Source organism: Triturus cristatus, chromosome 9, assembly GCF_964204655.1.
Source record: "Triturus cristatus chromosome 9, aTriCri1.1, whole genome shotgun sequence".
Taxonomy (NCBI): domain Eukaryota; kingdom Metazoa; phylum Chordata; class Amphibia; order Caudata; family Salamandridae; genus Triturus; species Triturus cristatus.
In genome coordinates this window covers 15,907,114-15,930,370 of record NC_140592.1, presented here as the reverse complement: position 1 = coordinate 15,930,370, position 23,257 = coordinate 15,907,114, and the positions used below count along the sequence as shown (strand labels likewise).

General features: G+C 51.3%; 1 protein-coding gene across 3 annotated transcripts in view; it reads left to right on the top strand.

Moving 5' to 3' along the window:
* The window catches only part of PDZRN3 (PDZ domain containing ring finger 3), a 592,520-nt gene that overhangs the window by 470,679 nt on the left and 98,584 nt on the right, over positions 1-23,257 (top strand). Inside the window, exon 1 of one of the 3 annotated variants that reach the window (XM_085624240.1) lies at positions 19,985-21,737. The exons of the other annotated variants lie outside the window; for them this stretch is intronic. Within the exon in view, the coding sequence (XP_085480366.1) occupies positions 21,669-21,737 (69 nt within the window). The 5' untranslated portion in view covers positions 19,985-21,668. Of the gene's footprint in view, positions 1-19,984; positions 21,738-23,257 lie in introns of those variants that run through there. 3 annotated transcript variants of the gene reach the window in all.

The following is a 23,257-nucleotide window of genomic DNA, read 5'->3' as shown; positions in this document are numbered from 1 at the left end:
TCGAACATGTGCGCCTCATTGCACTATGTTCTCATTTTGCAGATGCTTGTTGTAATGTATTCTTCCTTGAGCCATATTAAGTATATCTTTACTTGTTTTTGTTTGTGTTTTATTCATGTATTCATTTACTGAAGGCCTGTCTGGAAAGCTGTCCAGCTCTTTCCTGAATCTTTTAGAGTTAGTTCTGCCTCAGAGAGGGTGATGAGGTGGGTTCGGTGCTGAGTATCTTGAGCCCCAGACCTGCCTCTGTGTTTTTTCTGCTGCTTCTCTGCAGATGGCTTCTCCAGCACAGTGGTCTTGTCTAAGTTGCCTAGTGGGGTAGTGTTAGAGTTCACTTCCCCTTAGTATTTGAGTCCTCTTGAACAACCAGGATTCAAATAGAGCCTGGTCCTTCTGTCTGAAGTTGAATAAAAGCTACATACGTCTCCTGCTTGTTTACAACTAAAGATTCCATGTGCTGGTCTCCTTGCCTTTGTTTAACAGACATATGAATGTCTACATCTGTCCCAGATGTGCTCTCTTGAACCCCTATCAGTGCTGGCTGCTTCTTGACGCCAGACTCGTGCTCTTAAAATATCGAAAACACACATATAACACTTTGACTCCAGTGCTTCCTGGGACTACCTGGATCCACAAATGTAGGAGTAAACTGGGATTGTTGGTGAAATGACAACTAGTTTTCCTAAAACTGTTCGCGATGAGTGGTGTATCGGCTGCTACCTTTGAAGCAGGGTTGAGACGTGCCCTCGGTGGGGGCTGCCCTCAGCGAGCACCCCCTGGTGGCTGTTCCCTGACCCCTGTGGGCCTCACTTTGGCTCCTGCTGGACAGGTCTGCATCTCACTGAACAGAACTTCCGGTCAGATGCCAAACTTTCCTTATGAGAAAGAAGCAGAGAAAAGAAATATATTGAGATCAAAGAGAATGAGAAGAGTTCAACGGTCTGGACACAAAAGAGGTGCAGTAGTGATGTGGGGCACTGTGAGTACTTCTGCGAGTTGTAGACAACTCTACTGGGAGAGCGAGTGCGAGCTTGAGGGTAGTATGAGCGCCAACACAAGGGCGAGTGATACGGTGAGTTCTGGTCGTAGAACTAGTGCGAGTGCCACTGTGAGAGTGAGAGCAAGTGCAAGGGGTAGTATGTGGACAAAAGCTAGTGTGAGTGCCACTGTGAGAGTGAGAGCTAGTGCAAGGGGTAGTATGAGGACAAGAGCTAGTGCGAGTGCCGTTGTGAGAGTGAGAGCTAGTGCAAGGGGTAGTATGAGGACAAGAGCTAGTGCGAGTGCCACTGTGAGAGTGAGAGCTAGTGCAAGGGGTAGTATGAGGACAAGAGCTAGTGCGAGTGCCGTTGTGAGAGTGAGAGCTAGTGCAAGGGGTAGTATGAGGACAAGAGCTAGTGCGAGTGCCACTGTGAGAGTGAGAGCTAGTGCAAGGGGTAGTATGAGGACAAGAGCTAGTGCGAGTGCCACTGTGAGAGTGAGAGCTAGTGCAAGGAGTAGTATGAGGACAGGAGCTAGTGCGAGTGCCACTGTGAGAGTGAGAGCTAGTGCAAGGGGTAGTATGAGGACAAGAGCTAGTGCGAGTGCCACTGTGAGAGTGAGAGCTAGTGCAAGGGGTAGTATGATGACAAGAGCTAGTGCGAGTGCCACTGCGAGTGAGAGCTAGTGCAAGGGGTAGTATGTGGACAAAAGCTAGTGTGAGTGCCACTGTGAGAGTGAGAGCTAGTGCAAGGAGTAGTATGAGGACAAGAGCTAGTGCGAGTGCCACTGTGAGGGTGAGAGCTAGTGCAAGGGGTAGTATGAGCACAAGAGATAGTGTGAGTGGCACTGTGAGTGAGAGCTAGTGCAAGGGGTAGTATGAGCACAAGAGCTAGTGCAATTGCCACTGTGAGTTAGAGCTAGTGCAAGGGGTAGTATGAGCACAGGGGCTAGTGCAAGTGCCACTGTGTGAGTGAGAGCTAGTGCAAGGGGTAGTATGTGGACAAAAGCTAGTGTGAGTGCCACTGTGAGAGCTAGTGCAAGGGGTAGTATGAGGACAAGAGCTAGTGCGAGTGACACTGTGAGAGTGAGAGCTAGTGCAAGGGGTAGTATAAGGACAAGAGCTAGTGCGAATGCCACTGTGCGAGTGAGAGCTAGTGCAAGGGGTAGTATGAGCACAAGAGCTAGTGTGAGTGCCACTGTGAGAGTGAGTGCTAGTTTGAGTGATTGTATGAGCACAAGAGCTAGTGAGAGCTTTAGTGTGAGTACCATTGCAAGTGCATGGGTCAGTTCTAGACATAGAGCTGGTGTGAGTGCCACTGTGAGAGCGAGAACAGGTGTGAGTGTTAATAAGACCTAGTGAGAGTTCTAAAGTGAATGGGTGTGAGTGTCAGTGCGAGTACAAGGGTGAGTTCTGGTCCTAGAGCTAGTGCAAATGCCACTGTGAGAGTGAGTGCTAGTTTGAGTGGTAGTATGAGCACAAGAGCTAGTGAGAGCTTTAGTGTGAGTTGGGGTGAGTACCAGTGCAAGTGCAGCGGTCAGTTCTAGTTGTAGAGGTAGTGTGATTACCACTCTGAGAGCGAGCACTAGTGAGAGGGGTAGTATGAGCACAAGCACAAGAATTAGTGAGAGTTCTACTGTGAATGAGTGTGAGTGCCAGTGCAAGGTTGAGATCTAGTCATAGAGCTAGTGCGAGAGCCACTGTGAGAGCGAGCGCTCGCACGAGCACCACCTTGAGTGGTAGGGTGAATGCTAATGTGAAGGGCTGTGATTACCACCTACTTTTGTTAAAGATTCCATGGGGTGTGGACTGGGGAGACCATGATATGAGAACAGGCCTTGGGCTGATCAGTGCTGACCCTGTCTGGCCATGCCCAGGGCAGGGTTCGGTCAACGCTCTCACACTTGTAGTGTGCAACCCTAGATGGGACATGGGCCTTTAACTCCTTCAGCGGTGGATCATGTTAGAGCCCTTTGATAGGAGCGAAGGTTTCTTTGTCAGGCTTGTAAAATTCTCTTAAAGTTATGTTTAATTTAGAGACCATTAACAGTGCCCGGAAGCTGTAAATGGGAGCTGTCCATGTAGACTCAATGTGCCTGGTGCCGCCTTCTGTTCCTATGTCAATGTTAGATTTAGACCTATTTCTTATCTCGCTGGAGAGATCGGTGAACAAGACTTCCCATCACTGCGCAGTGACCTCTTGGTTGTGCGCGAGGACCTCTTGGTTGTGAGCGAGGACCTCTTGATTGTGCACGAGGACCTCTTGGTTGTGCGTGAGGACCTCTTGGTTGTGCGTGACAACCTCTTGATTGTGCGCGAGGACCTCTTGGTTGTTTGCGAGGACCTCTTGGTTGTGTGCGAGGAACTCTTGATTGTGCGCGAGGACCTCTTGATTGTGCGCGAGGACCTCTTGGTTGTTTGCAAGGACCTCTTGATTGTGTGTGAGGACCTCTTGATTGTGCGTGAGGACCTCTTGGTTGTGCACGAGGACCTCTCGGATGTGGGCGAGGCCCTCTTGATTGTGTGTGAGGACCTCTTGATTGTGTGCGAGGACCTCTTAGTTGTGTGCGAGGACCTCTTGATTGTACCTGAGGACCTCTTGGTTGTGTGTGAGGACCTCTTGGTTGTGCGCGAAGACCTCTTGGTTGTGCACAAGGACCTCTTGGTTGTGGGCGAGGAACTCTTGATTGTGGGCGAGGACCTCTTGATTGTGCGCAAGGACCTCTTGCTTGTGCGCGAGGACATCTTGGTTGTGCCTGAGGACCTCTTGGTTGTGCGTGAGGACCTCTTGATTGTGTGTGAGGACCTCTTGGTTGTTTGCAAGGGCCTCTTGGTTGTGCGCGAGGACCTCTTGGTTGTGTGTGAGGACCTCTTGATTGTGCGTGAGGACTTCTTGTTGTGCGCAAGGTCGAAGTAGTGCCTATATTTTCAGGATTGCCCGCATTTCATCTCTACATAAGTCCTTCCGTCTTCCAGGTTTACAACAAGACTTCCCATCAGTGCGCAAGGACCTCTTGGTTGTGCGCGATGACCTCTTGGTTGTGCGTGAGGACGTCTTGGGGATGCATGACGACCTCTTGATTGTGCGCGAGGACCTCTTGGTTGTGCATGAGGACCTCTTAGCTGCGCGCGCGGACCTCTTGATTATGCGCGAGGACCTCTTGATTATGCGCGAGGATCTCTTGATTGTGTGTGAGGACCTCTTGATTGTGCGTGAGGACCTTTCGGTTGTGCGCGAGGACCTCTTGGTTGTGGGCGAGGACCTCTTGCTTGTGCCTGAGAACCCCTTGATTGTGTGTGAGGACTTCTTGGTTGTTTGCGAGGGCCTCTTGGTTGTGCGCGAGGACCTCTTGGTTGTGCACGAGGACCTCTTGATTGTGCATGAGGACTTCTTGGTTGTGCGCAAGGTCGAAGTAGTCCCTATATTTTCCAGATTGCCCGCATTTCATCTTTGCATAAGTCCTTCCGTCTTCCAGGTTTACGCCTACATTCTCCGAGGTCAGGGGGACTATCGCGCTGTGGTGGTCAGAGCATCGCCTCGATTTGAAGCCTTCCATTAGCCCCGGGGTTTCTTGAAACAAATGTTCACATTATCGGTGCATGGAACGAGTGGCACTCTCGTGGGCTACTAGGAGAGAATGACAGGTCCAGACTTCACTGGCAAGGCCGGACTGGCCATACCAGGCATCGGACCTTTCCCCAGGAGGCTGGAAGGGTGGGGTGCTGCTGCAGTTACTGGGGGCTAGTTGTGTATCAGTGCAGCAGTTTTAAAAGCGCAGCAGAGTTCCTTGTATATCCAACAGTTTTCAGGCAACAATAAAAGTGCAAAGATACCTCTGGTGATTAATGTACCTGCTGGCGAAAGATAGGTCTTGTGACGACTTTGACTCTTCTGCGGCAGCGCTGAGGGTTAATGTGCCTGCTGCAAAGAGCGTGTACTATGCCGATCACAGAACTGTAGTTTATGTGCATAGCTCAGTGGTTTTGTCACAGAGATGCTTTTGTTACTGTGCAGTTCATAAACTACAGTCTTAATCTAGGCTAGAAAGTTATATTTTTTTCCCAGTTTTTCATTATCCTAATTTTGCTAAAAAGGGTTTGTTTAAGTAGAAATAAATTCTTCTTACTAAAGTCAACCCTAACCAATATACTGTTCTGAATCCTGAGTTTGTGCTTCACTAGACCAAGCACTCTTACAAAATGTCTACCAGTAAGGATGACATATGTACCCTACACCTTGTAGTCCCCATTGTCTAATGTAACATTTTCTATACATTGATTTACACACATATGATTTATTGTCTCTGTGTGTGTGATGTGAAGTTCTCTGACACCCTACACTGGCATGAGAAGGACTATAAAACAAATGAAATACATGTGAGAGAGGAGCTACAGAGAGATGCGGGGCACTGTTGGAGGGTGATAGTGAGGGAGTCCGAGGAGGAGGTCATGAGGGGGAGGGGCTATGGAGAGATGAGGGGCACTGCTGGAGGGTGGTAGTGAGGGAGTCTGAGGAGGAGGTCATGAGGGGGAGGGGCTATGGAGAGATGAGGGGCACTGCTGGAGGGTGGCAGTGAGGGAGTCTGAGGAGGAGGTCATGAGGGGGAGGGGCTATGGAGAGATGAGGGGCACTGGTGGAGGGTGGCAGTGAGGGAGTCCGAGGAGGAGATCATGAGGGGGAGGGGCTGTGGAGAGATGAGGGGCACTGGTGGAGGGTGATAGTGAGGGAGTCCGAGGAGGAGGTCATGAGGGGGAGGGGCAATGGAGAGATGAGGGGCACTGGTGGAGGGTGATAGTGCGTGAGTCCGAGGAGGAGGTCATTGGGGGAGGGCCTATGGAGAGATGAGGGGCACTGGTGGAGGGTGATAGTGAGGGGGTCCAAGGAGGAGGTCATTGGGGGAGGGCCTATGGAGAGATGAGGGGCACTGGTGGAGGGTGATAGTGAGGGGGTCCAAGGAGGAGGTCATTGGGGGAGGGCCTATGGAGAGATGAGGGGCACTGGTGGAGGGTGGCAGTGAGGGAGTCCGAGGAGGAGATCATGAGGGGGAGGGGCTATGGAGAGATGAGGGGCACTGGTGGAGGGTGATAGTGAGGGAGTCCGAGGAGGAGGTCATGAGGGGGAGGGGCAATGGAGAGATGAGGGGCACTGGTGGAGGGTGATAGTGAGGGAGTCCGAGGAGGAGGTCAGGAGTGGGGCTATGGAGAGATGAGGGGCACTGGTGGAGGGTGGCAGTGAGGGAGTCCGAGGAGGAGATCATGAGGGGGAGGGGCTATGGAGAGATGAGGGGCACTGGTGGAGGGTGATAGTGCGTGAGTCCGAGGAGGAGGTCAGGAGTGGGGCTATGGAGAGATGAGGGGCACTGGTGGAGGGTGATAGTGAGGGAGTCCGAGGAGGAGATCATGAGGGGGAGGGGCTATGGAGAGATGAGGGGCACTGGTGGAGGGTGATAGTGAGTGAGTCCGAGGAGGAGGTCATTGGGGAGGGCCTATGGAGAGATGAGGGGCACTGGTGGAGGGTGATAGTGAGGGGGTCCAAGGAGGAGGTCATTGGGGGAGGGCCTATGGAGAGATGAGGGGCACTGGTGGAGGGTGATAGTGAGGGGGTCCAAGGAGGAGGTCATTGGGGGAGGGCCTATGGAGAGATGAGGGGCACTGGTGGAGGGTGGCAGTGAGGGAGTCCGAGGAGGAGATCATGAGGGGGAGGGGCTATGGAGAGATGAGGGGCACTGTTGGAGGGTGATAGTGAGTGAGTCAGAGGAGGAGGTCATGAGGGGGAGGGGCTATGGAGAGATGAGGGGCACTGGTGGAGGGTGATAGTGAGGGGGTCCAAGGAGGAGGTCATTGGGGGAGGGCCTATGGAGAGATGAGGGGCACTGGTGGAGGGTGGCAGTGAGGGAGTCCGAGGAGGAGATCATGAGGGGGAGGGGCTATGGAGAGATGAGGGGCACTGTTGGAGGGTGATAGTGAGTGAGTCAGAGGAGGAGGTCATGAGGGGGAGGGGCTATGGAGAGATGAGGGGCACTGGTGGAGGGTGATAGTGAGTGAGTCAGAGGAGGAGGTCATGAGGGGGAGGGGCTATGGAGAGATGAGGGGCACTGGTGGAGGGTGATAGTGAGGGAGTCTGAGGAGGAGGTCAGGAGTGGGGCTATGGAGAGATGAGGGGCACTGCTAGAGGGTGGTAGTGAGGGAGTCCGAGGAGGAGGTCATTGGGGGAGAGGCAATGGACCGGTGAGGGGCACTGTTGGAGGGTGATAGTGAGGGAATCATTGAAGAGCCCCCAAAGATTGCAGTGTCCTGGTGCGCTGTAAGGTCATACTTTTCTAAGCTTTAACAAGGAATACAATTGAACATATAATGGAAAATTTGTTGTCAAATGTACAATTTTTGCCATTTTTTTCCAAATGTTCTTTGGGGCAGAGCCCCCAGCCCTTCTGTAGTGGTCAGGCTCGCTCACTCTGCACTGCAGGGGGCTGGTCTGACAACATTTGCCAGGACTGCTTTGGGGTCCCAGCCCGGCCCTGCTCACACGCTCAGCCATGAACCCTCCTTTGTGGCGTCGCTGACGCGCCAGCAGGAAGTGCTTCATGGATGGAGCCCTGTGCATCTTTATTTTAGACAAGCCCCTTTCACATAGAGGCAGGTTCAAAGTTCACAAGAGGTCACCATTAGGTTTGTTTCAATATGTATCCAAATTCGGCAGCACACGACCTAAAAGCCATTAGAATGCTTCACCGCTGGACGGGTGACAGGGGCCAGCAGAGGTCACGAGAGGTCAAGTGTGATGTAGCCTGCTGGGCTGACATGGCTGCCTTGCTCTGTCTCTCTCTCTCAGCTTAGCTTGTCCTGATGGCTTTTTCGGTCTGCCCTAGAGAAAGCTGTCTCTCCTTTCTCATGACTTCCAAAAACGTAGAATCGAAAATACGCACACAGATACATGCATAGAGGGACTTTGGGTCGGCTGTCTCCCTCCATTGGTTTGTTCATGTGTCTTTCACGCACACACATACATGCATAGTGGTGCTTTGGTTCAGCTGTCTCCCTCCATTGGTTTGTTCATGTGTCTTTCACGCACACACATCCATGCATAGTGGTGCTTTGGGTCAGCTGTCTCCCTCCATTGGTTTGTTCATGTGTCTTTCACGCACACACATCCATGCATAGTGGTGCTTTGGGTCAGCTGTCTCCCTCCATTGGTTTGTTCATGTGTCTTTCACGCACACACATCCATGCATAGAGGGTCTTTGGGTCGGCTGTCTCCCTCCATTGGTTTGTTCATGTGTCTTTCACGCACACAGATACATGCATAGAGGGACTTTGGGTCGGCTGTCTCCCTCCATTGGTTTGTTCATGTGTCTTTCACGCACACACATCCATGCATAGTGGTGCTTTGGGTCAGCTGTCTCCCTCCATTGGTTTGTTCATGTGTCTTTCACGCACACACATCCATGCATAGAGGTGCTTTGGGTCGGCTGTGTCCGCCCATTGGTTTGTTCATGTGTCTTTCACGTTTTGATTTCGCCTACCACCGCATACGGCCCGGGGGATGGGGTGCGTAATGCTCTGTGAGTGATGACATGTGCCAGAGCACACTGTGCGCAGCTGGCAGCGCTGTGTACATCTATAACAAGGCCTGGTGTGCCCCTCTTTTATCTCTGCATTTTAATATATTGTTTGAGAATTTCTGCATATTGCGTGTTAAATATATTCAATGCACGCATGTTTTGTCAGACTTATTGGCTTTGCCAATGCTTGTTTTGTGTTTCCTTTGTAGCATACATCTGCGAGGGGACTGTGCGTGACGCGTGTTTTGTGGTATTTCTGGAGTCCGGCCTGCGGACGGTTACTGCCTCATTTGTTGAGTTTGTGTGTCGGTTTGAGCAGTCTGGTGGTTGTGTGCAGTCGGCTAGAGATCTGCCTGTGTGTGCTTGCTGTGCCCACTGTTCCCCCACCTCCCACTGGCCGGAGTGGAGTTAGTGAGGGTGGTACGCACGTGGATCCGGGGGCTGTTTTGGGTCTGAGGGAAATACAAAGACCAGGAGCTTAATTTAGCCACAGGCCCAAGAACCTGGACACCTGTCTGGCTCATCTGATTCTGCCTTCGGCGCCTGAGCAAAGAGTGGAGTTACCGTGGGCACATCTCAGTCTCACAGTACCTTTAAAGAACGATATATATGTGATGTAAATTGGGAAAACATAAACTGTATGTTGTGTTGTCTAGTGTCGGTCCAATAACAAGCCCTTCACTGCTATGTCCCGCTAACGGTAATCCATGTCACCTCCTGCAAACGGTAATCTGTGTCACGTCCTTGCAACGGTAATCTGTGCCACGTCCTGCTAACAGTAATCCATGTCACCTCCTGCAAACGGTAATCTGTGTCACGTCCTTGCAACGGTAATCTGTGCCACGTCCTGCTAATGGTAATCCATGTCACCTCCTGCTAAAGGTAATCAGTGTCATGTCCTTGCAATGGTAATCTGTGCCATGTACTGCTAACGATTATATGTGTCACGTCCTTGCAGCGGTAATCTGTGCCACGTACTGCTAACGGTAATCTGTGTCGCATCCTCGCAACGGTAATCTGTGCCACGTCCTGCTAACGGTAATCTGTGTCACATCCTTGCAATGGTAATCTGTGCCACGTCTTGCTAACGGTAACCTGTGTCACGTCCTTGCAATGGTAATCTGTGCCACGTCCTGCGAACGGTAATCCATGTCATGTCCTGCTAATGGTAATCTGTGTCACATCCTTGCAATGGTAATCTGTGACACGTCCTGCTAACGGTAATCCATGTCATGTCCTGCTAACGATAATCTGTGTCACATCCTTGCAACTGTAATCTGTGCCACGTCCTGCGAACGGTAATCCACGTCATGTCCTGCTAATGGTAATCTGTGTCACATCCTTGCAATGGTAATCTGTGCCACGTCTTGCTAACGGTAATCCATGTCATGTCCTGCTAACGATAATCTGTGTCACATCCTTGCAACTGTAATCTGTGCCACGTCCTGCGAACGGTAATCCATGTCATGTTCTGCTAATGGTAATCTGTGTCACATCCTTGCAATGGTAATCTGTGCCACGTCCTGCTAACGGTAATCCATGTCATGTCCTGCTAACGATAATCTGTGTCACATCCTTGCAACTGTAATCTGTGCCACGTCCTGCGAACGGTAATCCATGGCATGTCCTGCTAATGGTAATCTGTGTCACATCCTTGCAATGGTAATCTGTGCCACGTCCTGCTAACGGTAATCCATGTCACGTCCTGCTAACGGTAATCTGTGTCACATCCTTGCAATGGTAATCTGTGCCACGTCCTGCTAATGGTAATCCATGTCTCGTCCTGCTAACGGTAATCTGGTCACAACTTGATCTCAAGGACCTCAGTCGTGCATACACAACACCTCTGGTGAGATGTGCAAAGCTGATAGTCAGTTGTGGGCATACGTATGAGCCCCTTGCAAACCCACTTTGGGTGGCTTTTAGTTGACTCTGCAAAGCACGTACTATAAGTCAGCGTGCCTTTAGGACGCGGGCCCCCGGGATCCCGGCCATGCCCTCGTGGCTCATGGATGAGGGATTGGTTGCCGCGAACGGCGAGAAGTACTTCCGGGTCACGACTGACGTCACTTCCTGCCGGGGAAGGAGAGGGCGGGGGCCTATTTAGGGCACATTGCCCTGGCTCTTGTCCTTTCTTACTTACAGCGCCGGCCCCATATGTAGTGGACTCTGTGAATCTCCCACAAACCCATCCCAGTGGACTCCGTGAATCTCCCACCCACCCATCCCAGTGGACTCCGTGAATCTCCCACCCACCCATTCCTTGAAGTAGAGCTTCGGAAGGTGTTGGAAGTTGAGTTAAGAGTGGCGGTTAGGAGGCCACATAAATTGCCTTACATTGTTAAGGGGAGCCCGCCTGCATACTCCCTAGGCCAGCACTGAGGGGGGAAACGGTTAGCTCACCCCAGAGGGAATGGAGACACCAGCTGGGGGCAAGGGCGCCAGTTTGCAAACTACGGCATGGACCATCCGCCCCTGGTTATTACCTACGAGCCCCGATGGGCAGCCTGGTGGTGAAGGGGTGGGCCCCTCACGTGTCGGACAAGGACCAGAGGGCAGGGGCTCACCTCTCAAGGACGCAGGTGGGTTGCACCTTGCGTGGTTCTCAGTTGGGGTGCGCGAGCCAGAATACTCCTTAGTGCTGGAGCGATAGAGAACATTCTTGGTCGATAAATTAAGTTTTGACATTTCTGCTGATAGATTATGAAGTTGGATCAACATAAATAAGAAATATCGTTCAGTGATCAAAATTGATAAATATGTCGTATGATTCTTGAATCTGATCGATGCTATATTGTCATGTTTACATGTGATGGTTTGTAATAAACATGGCCTCTTTGACCCACAGCTCTGGCCGTCAAGTCTTGATTTGTGGGTTATGATGGGGCGGGGCCGGGGACAACCTGGGGGGTCCGGGCCCTAATAGATTTGTTGCCTTACTCTGCACCTGGGTGTGTTCTGTGGATGCTGCGGTGGGTGTTCTTGCGGCTCCCGTGGACTTTGATGCATCTCCAGATTTACAAAACTATGAAAAAACTTGGGGATTGTGCCAAAACCTTACACGTCCCCAGAGGAGACACAACGAGGGGAAATAACATAATGTTATTTCTCCTCCTGTTTCCTCTTTCGATGAAATATGGAAAAATAGAAAGAGCAAAAAGCCACCAGTATTGTTTTTGTGCAGGAAGATGTCCCTTCCTGCACACAACAATCCTGCATGCGGTGCAGGCACCCTTGCGACCTGGTATAAGAGCGGCTGCTGCAACCCCACCAGTGCAGCGGAAAGGACAGGAATGCGCTGTATGCTATAGATACTGCCCTTTTACTGTGACGCAGCGCAGCAAGGGGACTTACTGCGCTCTGCTGTGCCAAGTCCCCATAAATATGCCCATAAGTTTGTAAATACGCTGTGTGCTCACTCACTGTGCAAAATACCTTGTATGTTACACATGAAATCCTCCTCAGTGTGTAAATACCGTGTTGCCAAAAAACGAGAACTGCATCTTGTGCAGCGCTGCTCCAAGGCGGCTGCGGCCTGGGACACGTGAACTGCCCGAGCTACCCTGGGGTGCCCCGAGCTGCCGCCTCGGCCTCGAAACGCTTCATAAATGCCACAAACCAGCAGCGCACTCTGTATTTTTTGACTGACATCTATTGAGTGTGTAAGTGACAGCTGTGATGTTTGAGTGACAGCCTCTAATTGTCTCTGTCACGCTGTGCACCAGCAACAGCTGCTCCCTGCCAGGCTGTCAGCATGGCACCCTGTGTGCCCGGGGCAGGGGTCACACCTACCCTCAGATGATGTGCCTGTCTTTTAGGCTCTACAGGCGCGCGGGCAGGTCGTGCTTGAGGTGGGACGGGTGGTGGGGGCACTCACAAGGGAAGGCTATGGAGGGGGGGGGGGCGAGGGCTGCTCGTCGAAGCGTAGACTGCACTGCTGGTGCTGTCCAGTACTAGTACAGCAGCCCTGCTGAGAAGTGCTGGTACCCTCCATTACTAGTACAGCAGCCCTGCTGAGAAGTACTGGTGCTGTCCATTACTAGTACAGTAATCCTGCTGAGAAGTGCTGGCACTGCCCATTACTAGTCTTCCAGCCCTGCTGAGAAGTGCTGGCACTGCCCATTACTAGTCTTCCAGCCCTGCTGAGAACTGCTGGTACTGTTCATTACCAGTCCAGCAGCCCTGCTGAGAAGGACTGATACTCTCTATAACTAGTACAGCAGCCCTGCTGAGAAGGTCTGGTACTCTCTAGAACTAGTACAGCAGCCCTGCTGAGAAGGGCTGGTACCCTCCATTACTAGTCCAGCAGCCCTGCTGAGAAGGGCTGGTACTCTCTATAACTAGTACAGCAGCCCTGCTGAGAAGTACTGGTACCCTCCATTACTAGTACAGCAGGCCTGCTGAGAAGTGCTGGATCTGCCCATTACTAGTCTTCTAGCCCTGCTGAGAAGGGCTGATACTCTCTATAACTAGTATGGCAGCCCTGCTGAGAAGGGCTGGTACCCTCCATTACTAGTCCAGCAGCCCTGCTGAGAAGGGCTGGTACTCTCTATAACTAGTACAGCAGCCCTGCTGAGAAGGTCTGGTACTCTCTAGAACTAGTACAGCAGCCCTGCTGAGAAGGACTGATACTCTCTATAACTAGTACAGCAGCCCTGCTGAGAAGGTCTGGTACTCTCTAGAACTAGTACAGCAGCCCTGCTGAGAAGGACTGATACTCTCTATAACTAGTACAGCAGCCCTGCTGAGAAGGTCTGGTACTCTCTAGAACTAGTACAGCAGCCCTGCTGAGAAGGGCTGGTACCCTCCATTACTAGTACAGCAGGCCTGCTGAGAAGTGCTGGCACTGCCCATTACTAGTCTTCCAGCCCTGCCGAGAAGTGCTGGTACTGTTCATTACCAGTCCAGCAGCCCTGCTGAGAAGGTCTGGTACTCTCTAGAACTAGTACAGCAGCCCTGCTGAGAAGGGCTGGTACTCTCTATAACTAGTACAGCAGCCCTGCTGAGAAGGGCTGGTACCCTCCATTACTAGTACAGCAGCCCTGCTGAGAAGGGCTGATACTCTCTATAACTAGTACAGCAGCCCTGCTGAGAAGGGCTGATACTCTCTATAACTAGTACAGCAGCCCTGCTGAGAAGGGCTGGTACTCTCTATAACTAGCACAGCAGCCCTGCTGAGAAGGGCTGATACTCTCTATAACTAGTACAGCAGCCCTGCTGAGAAGGGCTGGTACTCTCTGTAACTAGTACAGCAGCCCTGCTGAGAAGGGCTGGTACTCTCTATAACTAGTACAGCAGCCCTGCTGAGAAGGGCTGATACTCTCTATAACTAGTACAGCAGCCCTGCTGAGAAGTGCTGATCAAGAACAACAGGGCTATACCCAAATCACCCTATGATACCTGGGTATAAGGGACAATATATATATATAGAAAAGGGGTATCACGGAAAAGATACGTACAATTATTCATAGAGAGAGCACATTTAATTACCCTTTCAGAATTATTAAATAATAATAGCATACATCTGGCATCATTTACAGTATATCACAAGGAAACAGGCGTTTATACAAAGAAAGATATAGACACATATATAACATACCATCAATACAATATATAACAACAGACAATTAACCCAAAAGAAAACATTTTTATGGGAGTGTCCCCTTAAGAGGTATCAGGCGGACCACTCGGAGGTAGTCAAACTGAATAATAGGGAACACAAGCAATGTGGGCAAATATAACCCGAACTTTGTAACATGTGTCCCAGCGACAGTCTGTAAATCACTGAAACTCAAGTGACTCCTCTATTCAATATCTGTCGACGTGACCACGTTTCAGCCACAATGAACTTCAGGCCTCTTCAGGACAGGGGTTAAATGGCAAATGTATCTTCCAAATTTAGATCCAAAGGTAAACTCACTCGCAATTGATGGGAGCGTTCTAGTGGTGACTTAATTGCGCTTCAAAATTATGCCTACGGCAGAGATCGAAACACCGTTTCACCGACTGATTCGCACTTCGTCACTAAGCCTTCGTCAAAGCTCAAAGCACCGTATCGCCAACAGATTTAGGTCGAACACGGGCAGTCTATAGACTCGAATCCTCAAAGTAACGCCAATCCACACACACGCGGGTTCCGAAGTAACGGTCTGGTACTCTCTAGAACTAGTACAGCAGCCCTGCTGAGAAGTGCTGGTACTCTCTAGAACTAGTACAGCAGCCCTGCTGAGAAGGGCTGGTACCCTCCATTACTAGTCCAGCAGCCCTGCTGAGAAGGGCTGGTACTCTCTATAACTAGTACAGCAGCCCTGCTGAGAAGTACTGGTACCCTCCATTACTAGTACAGCAGGCCTGCTGAGAAGTGCTGGCACTGCCCATTACTAGTCTTCCAGCCCTGCCGAGAAGTGCTGGTACTGTTCATTACCAGTCCAGCAGCCCTGCTGAGAAGGTCTGATACTCTCTATAACTAGTACAGCAGCCCTGCTGAGAAGGGCTGGTACTCTCTATAACTAGTACAGCAGCCCTGCTGAGAAGGGCTGGTACTCTCTGTAACTAATCCAGCAGCCCTGCTGAGAAGGGCTGATACTCTCTATAACTAGTACAGCAGCCCTGCTGAGAAGTGCTGGTACTCTCTATAACTAGTACAGCAGCCCTGCTGAGAAGGGCTGATACTCTCTATAACTAGTACAGCAGCCCTGCTGAGAAGTGCTGGCACTGTCCATTACTAGTACAGCAGCCCTGCTGAGAAGGGCTGGTACCCTCCATTACTAGCACAGCAGCCCTGCTGAGAAGGGCTGATACTCTCTATAACTAGTACAGCAGCCCTGCTGAGAAGGGCTGATACTCTCTATAACTAGTACAGCAGCCCTGCTGAGAAGGGCTGGTACTCTCTATAACTAGTACAGCAGCCCTGCTGAGAAGGGCTGATACTCTCTATAACTAGTACAGCAGCCCTGCTGAGAAGTGCTGGCACTGTCCATTACTAGTACAGCCGCCCTGCTGAGAACTGATGGTACTTTCCATTCCTAGTACAGCAGCCCTGCTGAGAAGGGCTGGTACTCTCTATAACTAGTACAGCAGCCCTGCTGAGAAGTGCTGGTACCCTCCATTACTAGTACAGCAGCCCTGCTGAGAAGGGCTGGTACTCTCTATAACTAGTCCAGCAGCCCTGCTGAGAAGTACTGGCTCCGTCCATCACTAGTACAGCAGCCCTACTAAGAAGTACTGGCTCTGTCCATTACTAGTACAGCAGGCCTGCTGAGAAGTGCTGGATCTGCCTATTACTAGTACAGTAATCCTCCTGAGAAGTGCTGGCACTGCCCATTACTAGTCTTCTAGCCCTGCTGAGAAGTGCTGGTACTTTCCATTCCTAGTGCAGCAGCCCTGCTGAGAAGGTCTGGTACTCTCTATAACTAGTACAGCAGCCCTGCTGAGAAGGGCTGGTACTCTCTGTAACTAGTACAGCAGCCCTGCTGAGAAGGGCTGGTACTCTCTGTAACTAGTAGAGCAGCCCTGCTGAGAAGTGCTGGCACTGTCTATTACTAGTACAGCAGCCCTGCTGAGAAGGGCTGGTACTCTCTATAACTAGTACAGCAGCCCTGCTGAGAAGGACTGATACTCTCTATAACTAGTACAGCAGCCCTGCTGAGAAGGGCTGGTACTCTCTGTAACTAGTACAGCAGCCCTGCTGAGAAGTGCTGGCACTGTCTATTACTAGTACAGCAGCCCTGCTGAGAAGGGCTGGTACTCTCTATAACTAGTACAGCAGCCCTGCTGAGAAGGGCTGGTACTCTCTATAACTAGTACAGCAGCCCTGCTGAGAAGGGCTGGTACTCTCTGTAACTAGTACAGCAGCCCTGCTGAGAAGTGCTGGCACTGTCTATTACTAGTACAGCAGCCCTGCTGAGAAGGGCTGGTACTCTCTATAACTAGTACAGCAGCCCTGCTGAGAAGGACTGATACTCTCTATAACTAGTACAGCAGCCCTGCTGAGAAGGGCTGATACTCTCTATAACTAGTACAGCAGCCCTGCTGAGAAGAGCTGGTACTCTCTGTAACTAGTCCAGCAGCCCTGCTGAGAAGTGAGAGAACTGTCCGTTATTGGTTAGTGTAGTAGGGTTTGATTTGTAGTTCACGTTCACAAATGACATGACTTCTCAGCTCTTTTAGATGCCTATGTATGTGTCTTTGGTTCTGGCATGAAGGTTCTTTAGTGCTTTGGGGCTGACCAGGGGTAAGAAAGCGCTACAAAAACACCAGTCCAATCTGTAGAACTGTTCCCTGTCCATGCACCCTGCTGCAAATGTGAAAAGACAGGCTTTCATCCATCTCTATGGAGTAACCCTGCCCAGCATAGTGGTGCCCTCTTAGCGACTTCGAAAGAATGAAAGGCTGAACACCTCCCTCCCCAGTTGATTATGACCCCTGACCTGCAGGGTGCTGATAGATTTCTATATTAGATGCCATAATTCACTGAAATAACACACTGATATGTGAAAGCAGATATATGTGTGCTTCAAGTGAAACAACTGTAAAAGAAACAGTCGATGGACGGAATGCTGGACAATGCAACCATTCACCCCCAGTCACAAAGATCTGGGTTTAATCCATCATTCTTTTGCTCACCACACCACCCCAGTTTGGACCCAGCCATATGTAAATCAGTCTTGACCCTGTTCCTTGTAGGAACAGTCCAGCCCGAACTGCCAAGCCAGGTCCTCCCTGGACCGGAAACAAGCATCCTGGGACCGGTTTCAGGGCATCACCCTTCATCAGCCAGGCTAGCTTGCATCCAGTGATGTAGTGAGCACGGGACCCACGTCTGGGCATACCCTTCCCACTTAGGGCAACATATGCAAAAGAAACAGTCGATGGACGGAATGCTGGACAATGCAAACATTCACCCCCAGTCACAAGGATCTGGGTTAAATCTATCATTCTTTTGCTCACCACACCACCCCAGTTTGGACCCAGCTGTTGACCAAACTGGAATGACATGGTGATAAAAAAAACGTTGGTTTTGAGCCCAGATCTGTGTACTGGGGTGAATGTATGACATTGTTCTGCATTCTGTCCATCAACTGTTGTTTTTGCATTTGTCACCCTGAGTGGGTCGGGTATGCTCAGACGTGAGTCCCTTGCTCTCCATGCCACTGGAATCAAGCTATCCTGGCTGAAGAGGGGTGAAACCCCAAAACCGGTCCTAGGATGCTTGTTTCCAATCCAGGGAGGACCTGGCCCGGCAGTTCGGGCTGGACTGTTCCCATGAGGCACAGGGTCAAGACTGATTTGCATATGGCTGGGTCCAAACTGGAATGGCATGGCGAGCAAAAAAACGATCGATTTAGGCCCGGATCTCTGTACTGGGGTGAATGTGTGACATTGCTCCGCATTCTGTCCATCAATTGTTCTTTTTGCTCAAGTGAAACAACGTCTCTACACACATTTACACCCGCCAATGCAGAGAGACTCTATTGGCACTGGTGTAAAAGCACAGTTTCTAGCTGTGCATAGGCCTTTTCACTAGGGGTGGGCATAATTTGCTTTAGAGTAATTATGTGAAATTGCAGCACAATTATACGATATTACGCAGAATTACACATGGAGTATAGCCGTGCATTTAGCACTATTTTCTTAGCACAAAATGCACTCTTGTGTCCAAACTGGCTCTAAGGATGAATTTCTCACCAGCAAAATATCACCAAATGCAACCAAACTCGAACCGTGACAGTCAGCAGTCGCTCACGCTCACTAAAGTTTGTGTTCCTGTGATCTTGCTGTAGGATTTTTCTGCCAAATTACTCATATTTATGCGAATGGGCATACTCACATAATTTTCAGTAACTTCATGTAAAAAAGTAACACAAAATTCCTCCAAATGCGCTGGTGAGATTTGAATTTCACTCAGGCCTACTTTGCGCCAGTCAGGTTGCTACAAATACCAGTGTCCAATTGTAGATCAGAGGTGCGAGGTTTGCGTAAGCTAGCCCCGTGGTGAGGTTCCACCAGCATAGCGCCTAAAGTGTGTCCCGCCCAGTGATTGCAACGCAGAGGAGTCCATCTTCTTGCCCTGAGAGCGCCTGTTCTCCAGAGTGAGGGTCCCCAGGCTGTGACACACACGTCACACCACCGAGCACCCTTCTCGTCCACACTTGCATGCACACACCCCTCCAGGTGCGAAGGAACAGCACTTCAGAGCTGCAATATCTGCTTCAAAGCGCTACAAAACATATCGTACAAACCGTGGTCCTAATGCAGAGAGGAGACGAGTCCCTCAATGTTTGCATTGTTCTGTGTTCCTTCTCCCTCTGAAGTGCAGAGATGCTCAGAGCTATCGGTCCTCAAAGGGTTTTTTTTTCAGAAAAGGTTGCGATCTGCCCACCTCATGAATATTAATGAGGCAGGGATCGGCCTGCAGCTGCTTTTGAAAAGTATCAAATGAGGGCCGTGGTCCTTCCTGGGAAAGGAAGCCGCGGCCAGTGTGTGAAACGGACTCCTGTTGTGAACAGAACAACCCCACAAACAGCGGCACTTTATGGATGGACATGGGGGCTGCGTGCGGGGCCCCAGAGGGTCACTGTCTGGCCCTACCCCCTGTAAGCAGCCTGTACATGCTGGTAAGGTGTAAGGCATTGACAGGCTACACTTTGCCTATGGTTAGTGCCAGCCTCAGCAGGGGCAGCTGGTATGTACTCTGCGCCCCCGCGGGGTGGTGACACGTCCCTGGGTGCCCCGGCCACTTCCCATGTGACTCACTAGGGTTTGCAGCGCGTGCATGTAGAATGCCCTCTCTGGCGTGCAACGCACGTGTGTGCAGTGCTAGTGAAGAGATCTTCACACTCAGTTGCACCAACCTGGCGCACGCAAAGTCATTGGTCAGGAGGCCAATGAGATGGCAAAGAGAAAAGGGCCTTGGGGCCGGAATGTCAGGGCATGGCACCTGTGCCAGGATGGAGGGGACCTGTACTAGGAAGGAAGGCGGTGGCATGGTAGCACAAGTGATGCTGAACACCTGACGTAAACTGTTGATCGCCTTCAGACAAGACCTTGGTCAAAGGATCGATCCGGGCAGGGCAGTCTCAACTTCTCATCCTTCTAATCTTGAGAAAACGAGTATAATGGGCTTTGAATTAGTGACTCGTCAAGCGCGCGCGCCAAGAAACGATTGGATTTGTGGTGTGCGCCTTGTGAATGCTCAACAGTGCTATTGCCAGACCCCCGCCGGCTGCGAGTTTATTTCATTCTGTGGAATGTGTACGTCTTGCATTACAAACGTCCTGGGGGGTCAGGGGTAAATGAGGTGCTCGCTGTCACCCTATTGATTACCGCTCCTGTATCTCTGTCTGCCCTGCATGTCTAATGAGGGCTCATTAATATGCATGAGGCGCAGTATAAAGGCTGTGCTTGGGAGCGGAGAACAGAGGCTCGGCAGAGGCGGTAAGGGGAGGGTCACGGGCGGCGCTAGCACTAGAGGCTGCGCCGAGACTTCAGCAGCGGAGGGTGTCAGAGGAGAAGACACAGCGACACCGGAGAGAGCACAGAGCTGGCTGTGCTGGCAGAGAGCCATATCGGGATATACCCTCAAGGCACATATCGGATATACGACAAAGAGGACACCTATCGGGATATACAGACAGAGCATATATCGGGATATACGGAGAGCATATATCAGGATATACGGACAGAGAGCATATATCGGGATATACAGTGAGAGAGCATATATCGGGATATACTTCCGGGGGCCAAATATCAGGATATAGCTACATAGATCACCTATCAGAATACTCCGACAGAGAGCACATATCGGGATATACCGTCAGATAGAGCACATATCTGGATATACTTACCGACACGGCACATATCTGGATATAGTGACGGAGACCAAAATACCTGGTTTGACCAACAGAGAGCGCATGTCCCAATATACTGACCGAGAGCTCAGAGGTGTGTACCAGGAGGAGAGCACGTGTCCTGATTGGACACAGAGAGATTGAACAACTGACCTGTCGGGATGATAAATACAGAGAAGAAGTAACTAGTTATATCGACAGAGAAGATATAACTGGGTGATAAGAACAGAAAAGACATGGAAAAATGATGTTATCCTCAGAGAGCCCCGATCTGGGAATACTGAAAGAGAACTCGTGTCTCGATCACACCGACAGCAGCGCGTGTCTGGATAACGCCGACGGAGTGAAACTTTGTGAGACCCGCACCGCCGATCTCAACAGGGGAGGATATAGCGCCGAGAGGGCGAAGGGAAGAGATAGCTCGTTACATCGACGAAGATGACGTCAATATGGACGTTACATCTGGAACTGCTGCCTTGGCTCCATCAATGCGGAAGTCACAGGTGAGATAGAAGCCATGAAGACATAGCAGGTGCGTCGACAGAGCAGAGCTGCCGTCTGTGTCCGCGAAGAGGGCTTGCCAGGCTGACGCGTCCATGCCACGGAGAGGACGTACCTGGGGCGCTGGACGGTGAAGGTGTAACGTGTCTCTACCCACGAGGAAGGCTTCACTGGACAATGCTGGCGAGGAAGGCACACCTGGCCGGATCAAGGATGAGGTAAAGCGATATATCCCCTCGTGTCTGAATCCACGAACAGGACGTGCCTTACTCATGAAGACACACCTGGCGGCGTCAGGGAGGCGGTAACGCGCCTATATCCACGAGGAAGACGCACCTGGAGGGTGGTAGGGATGAAGGCACACCTGGCCGTATCTAGGATGAGGTAAAGCGATATATCCCCTCGTGTCTGCATCCACGAACAGGACGCGCCTTACTGATGAAGACACACCTGGCGGCGTCAGGGAGGCGGTAACGCGCCTATATCCACGAGGAAGACGCACCTGGAGGGTGGTAGGGATGAAGGCACACCTGGCCGTATCTAGGATGAGGTAAAGCGATATATCCCCTCGTGTCTGCATCCACGAACAGGACGCGCCTTACTGATGAAGACATACCTGGCGGCATCAAGGAGGCGGTAACGCGCCTATATCCACGAGGAACACGACGAGGACACAAGCGCTTTGGAGCGCGCAGGCTCGTCGTGGCGCCCAAGGGGGCATGTGTGCTTGTGCCGGAGGGGTGAGCGGCGCTCCCGGTGCCCCCTGCCCACCCCCCGAGGATGGGGTGCCGCATGTGCACCCCTCAGAAGCGCGAGGAGCGTTACAAGCTGCTCTATGAAGTCTGCCAGGTAAGGCTCCCCGACTGCACGCATTTCAGGCGTTTATCAGATTCAGTGCTCCACATTTTACCAGTCTCCAAAAGATGAGAAGCGGAGTCTCTCCATGTGTAGTTCAAGCATCCATCCGATCGGATGTTTACCGTCGTTGCACCAACCCTCTCCGCTATCTTGATGGGACTGGCACGTGACAGGTTACTTGTAGACTCATACAGCAGGAGCCTGAACACTCTGAGATACCCTAGCCAAGGCGCTCTCTGCGCCCCTGAGAATTGTAGGAGCTTCTAAACATTACCCCAGTAACCTGCTCGATTAGTAGCTCCTAGAAGTGGCAGAAATACAGCACAGAGCGTTGTTTTAGGAACAGGTTAACCTTTTAATATTATATACTCGTGAGAACGTCGGTGTTTTCTCACCTCGCCCTCCATGTTCTTCCATGGGGGGCTTTGATAGCTCAGAGGACTAAAGCACCTACTGTGGGGTTCTATGAAGACCTCATGGTTACATGTTCAAGTTCCGCCGGGTCTACGTAACCTTTCATCCTTCAGCGGTCGTTAAACTGAGGACCATTGAGTTGGGCAATAACAGATATGTGTGCAGCGCCAAGATGCCCTTCAGCGAGTGTGCGCTACAAATACAAGTTGCTTTATCTTACTCAAGAAGGGATGTCTAATCTAGCTCCGTCCTCAGTTTATAGCCCGTTGAAGGAAGCCGAGCTGGAAGCGAGTCCCACAGGAGAAGGGGGCTTGCGCTGCTATATAAGACAGGTGTGGAGCCAGGTGGAGTGCTCTATCGGTGCAGATCCTGTGATAGTCCCACAGGAGAGGGTCCTTGAGCTGCTATATAAGACAGGGGTGGAGGCGGGTGGAGGGCTCTATCGGTGCAGATCCCCTGAGAGTTGCACAGGAGCAGGGCGCTTGCGCTGCTATATAGGACAGTGGTGAGGGCGAGTGGGGGCTTTATTGGTGCAGACCCTGTGAGAGTCCTACGGGAAAAGGGGACGTGCTGCTATACAAGACAAGGGTGGGGGGCTCTATCGGCGCAGATCCCCTGAGAGTTCCACAGGAGAAGGGTGCTTGCGCTGCTATATACGACAGGTGTGGAGGCAGGTGGAGGGCTTCATTGGTGCAGAGCCTGTGAGAGTCCTACGGGAAAAGGGAACGTGCTGCAATACAAGACAAGGGTGGGGACAGGTGAGGGGGAGGTAAGGGGTGTCCTCTATCGGTGCAGAGCATGTGAGAGTCCCACAGGAGAAGGGTCCTTTAGCTGCTATATAAGACAGGTGTGGAGGGCCCTTCGGTGCAGATCCTGTGAGAGTTCCATAGGAGAAGGGTGCTTGCGCTGCTATATAAGGCAGTGGTGAGGGCAGGTGGGGGGCTCTATCGGTGCAGAGCCTGTGAGAGTCCCACAGGAGAAGGGTACTTGCGCTGCTATATAAGACAGTGGTGAGGGTGGGTAGGGGGCTCGATCGGTGCAGATCCCCTGAGAGTTCCACAGGAGTGGGGTGCTTGCTGCTATATAAGACAGGTGTG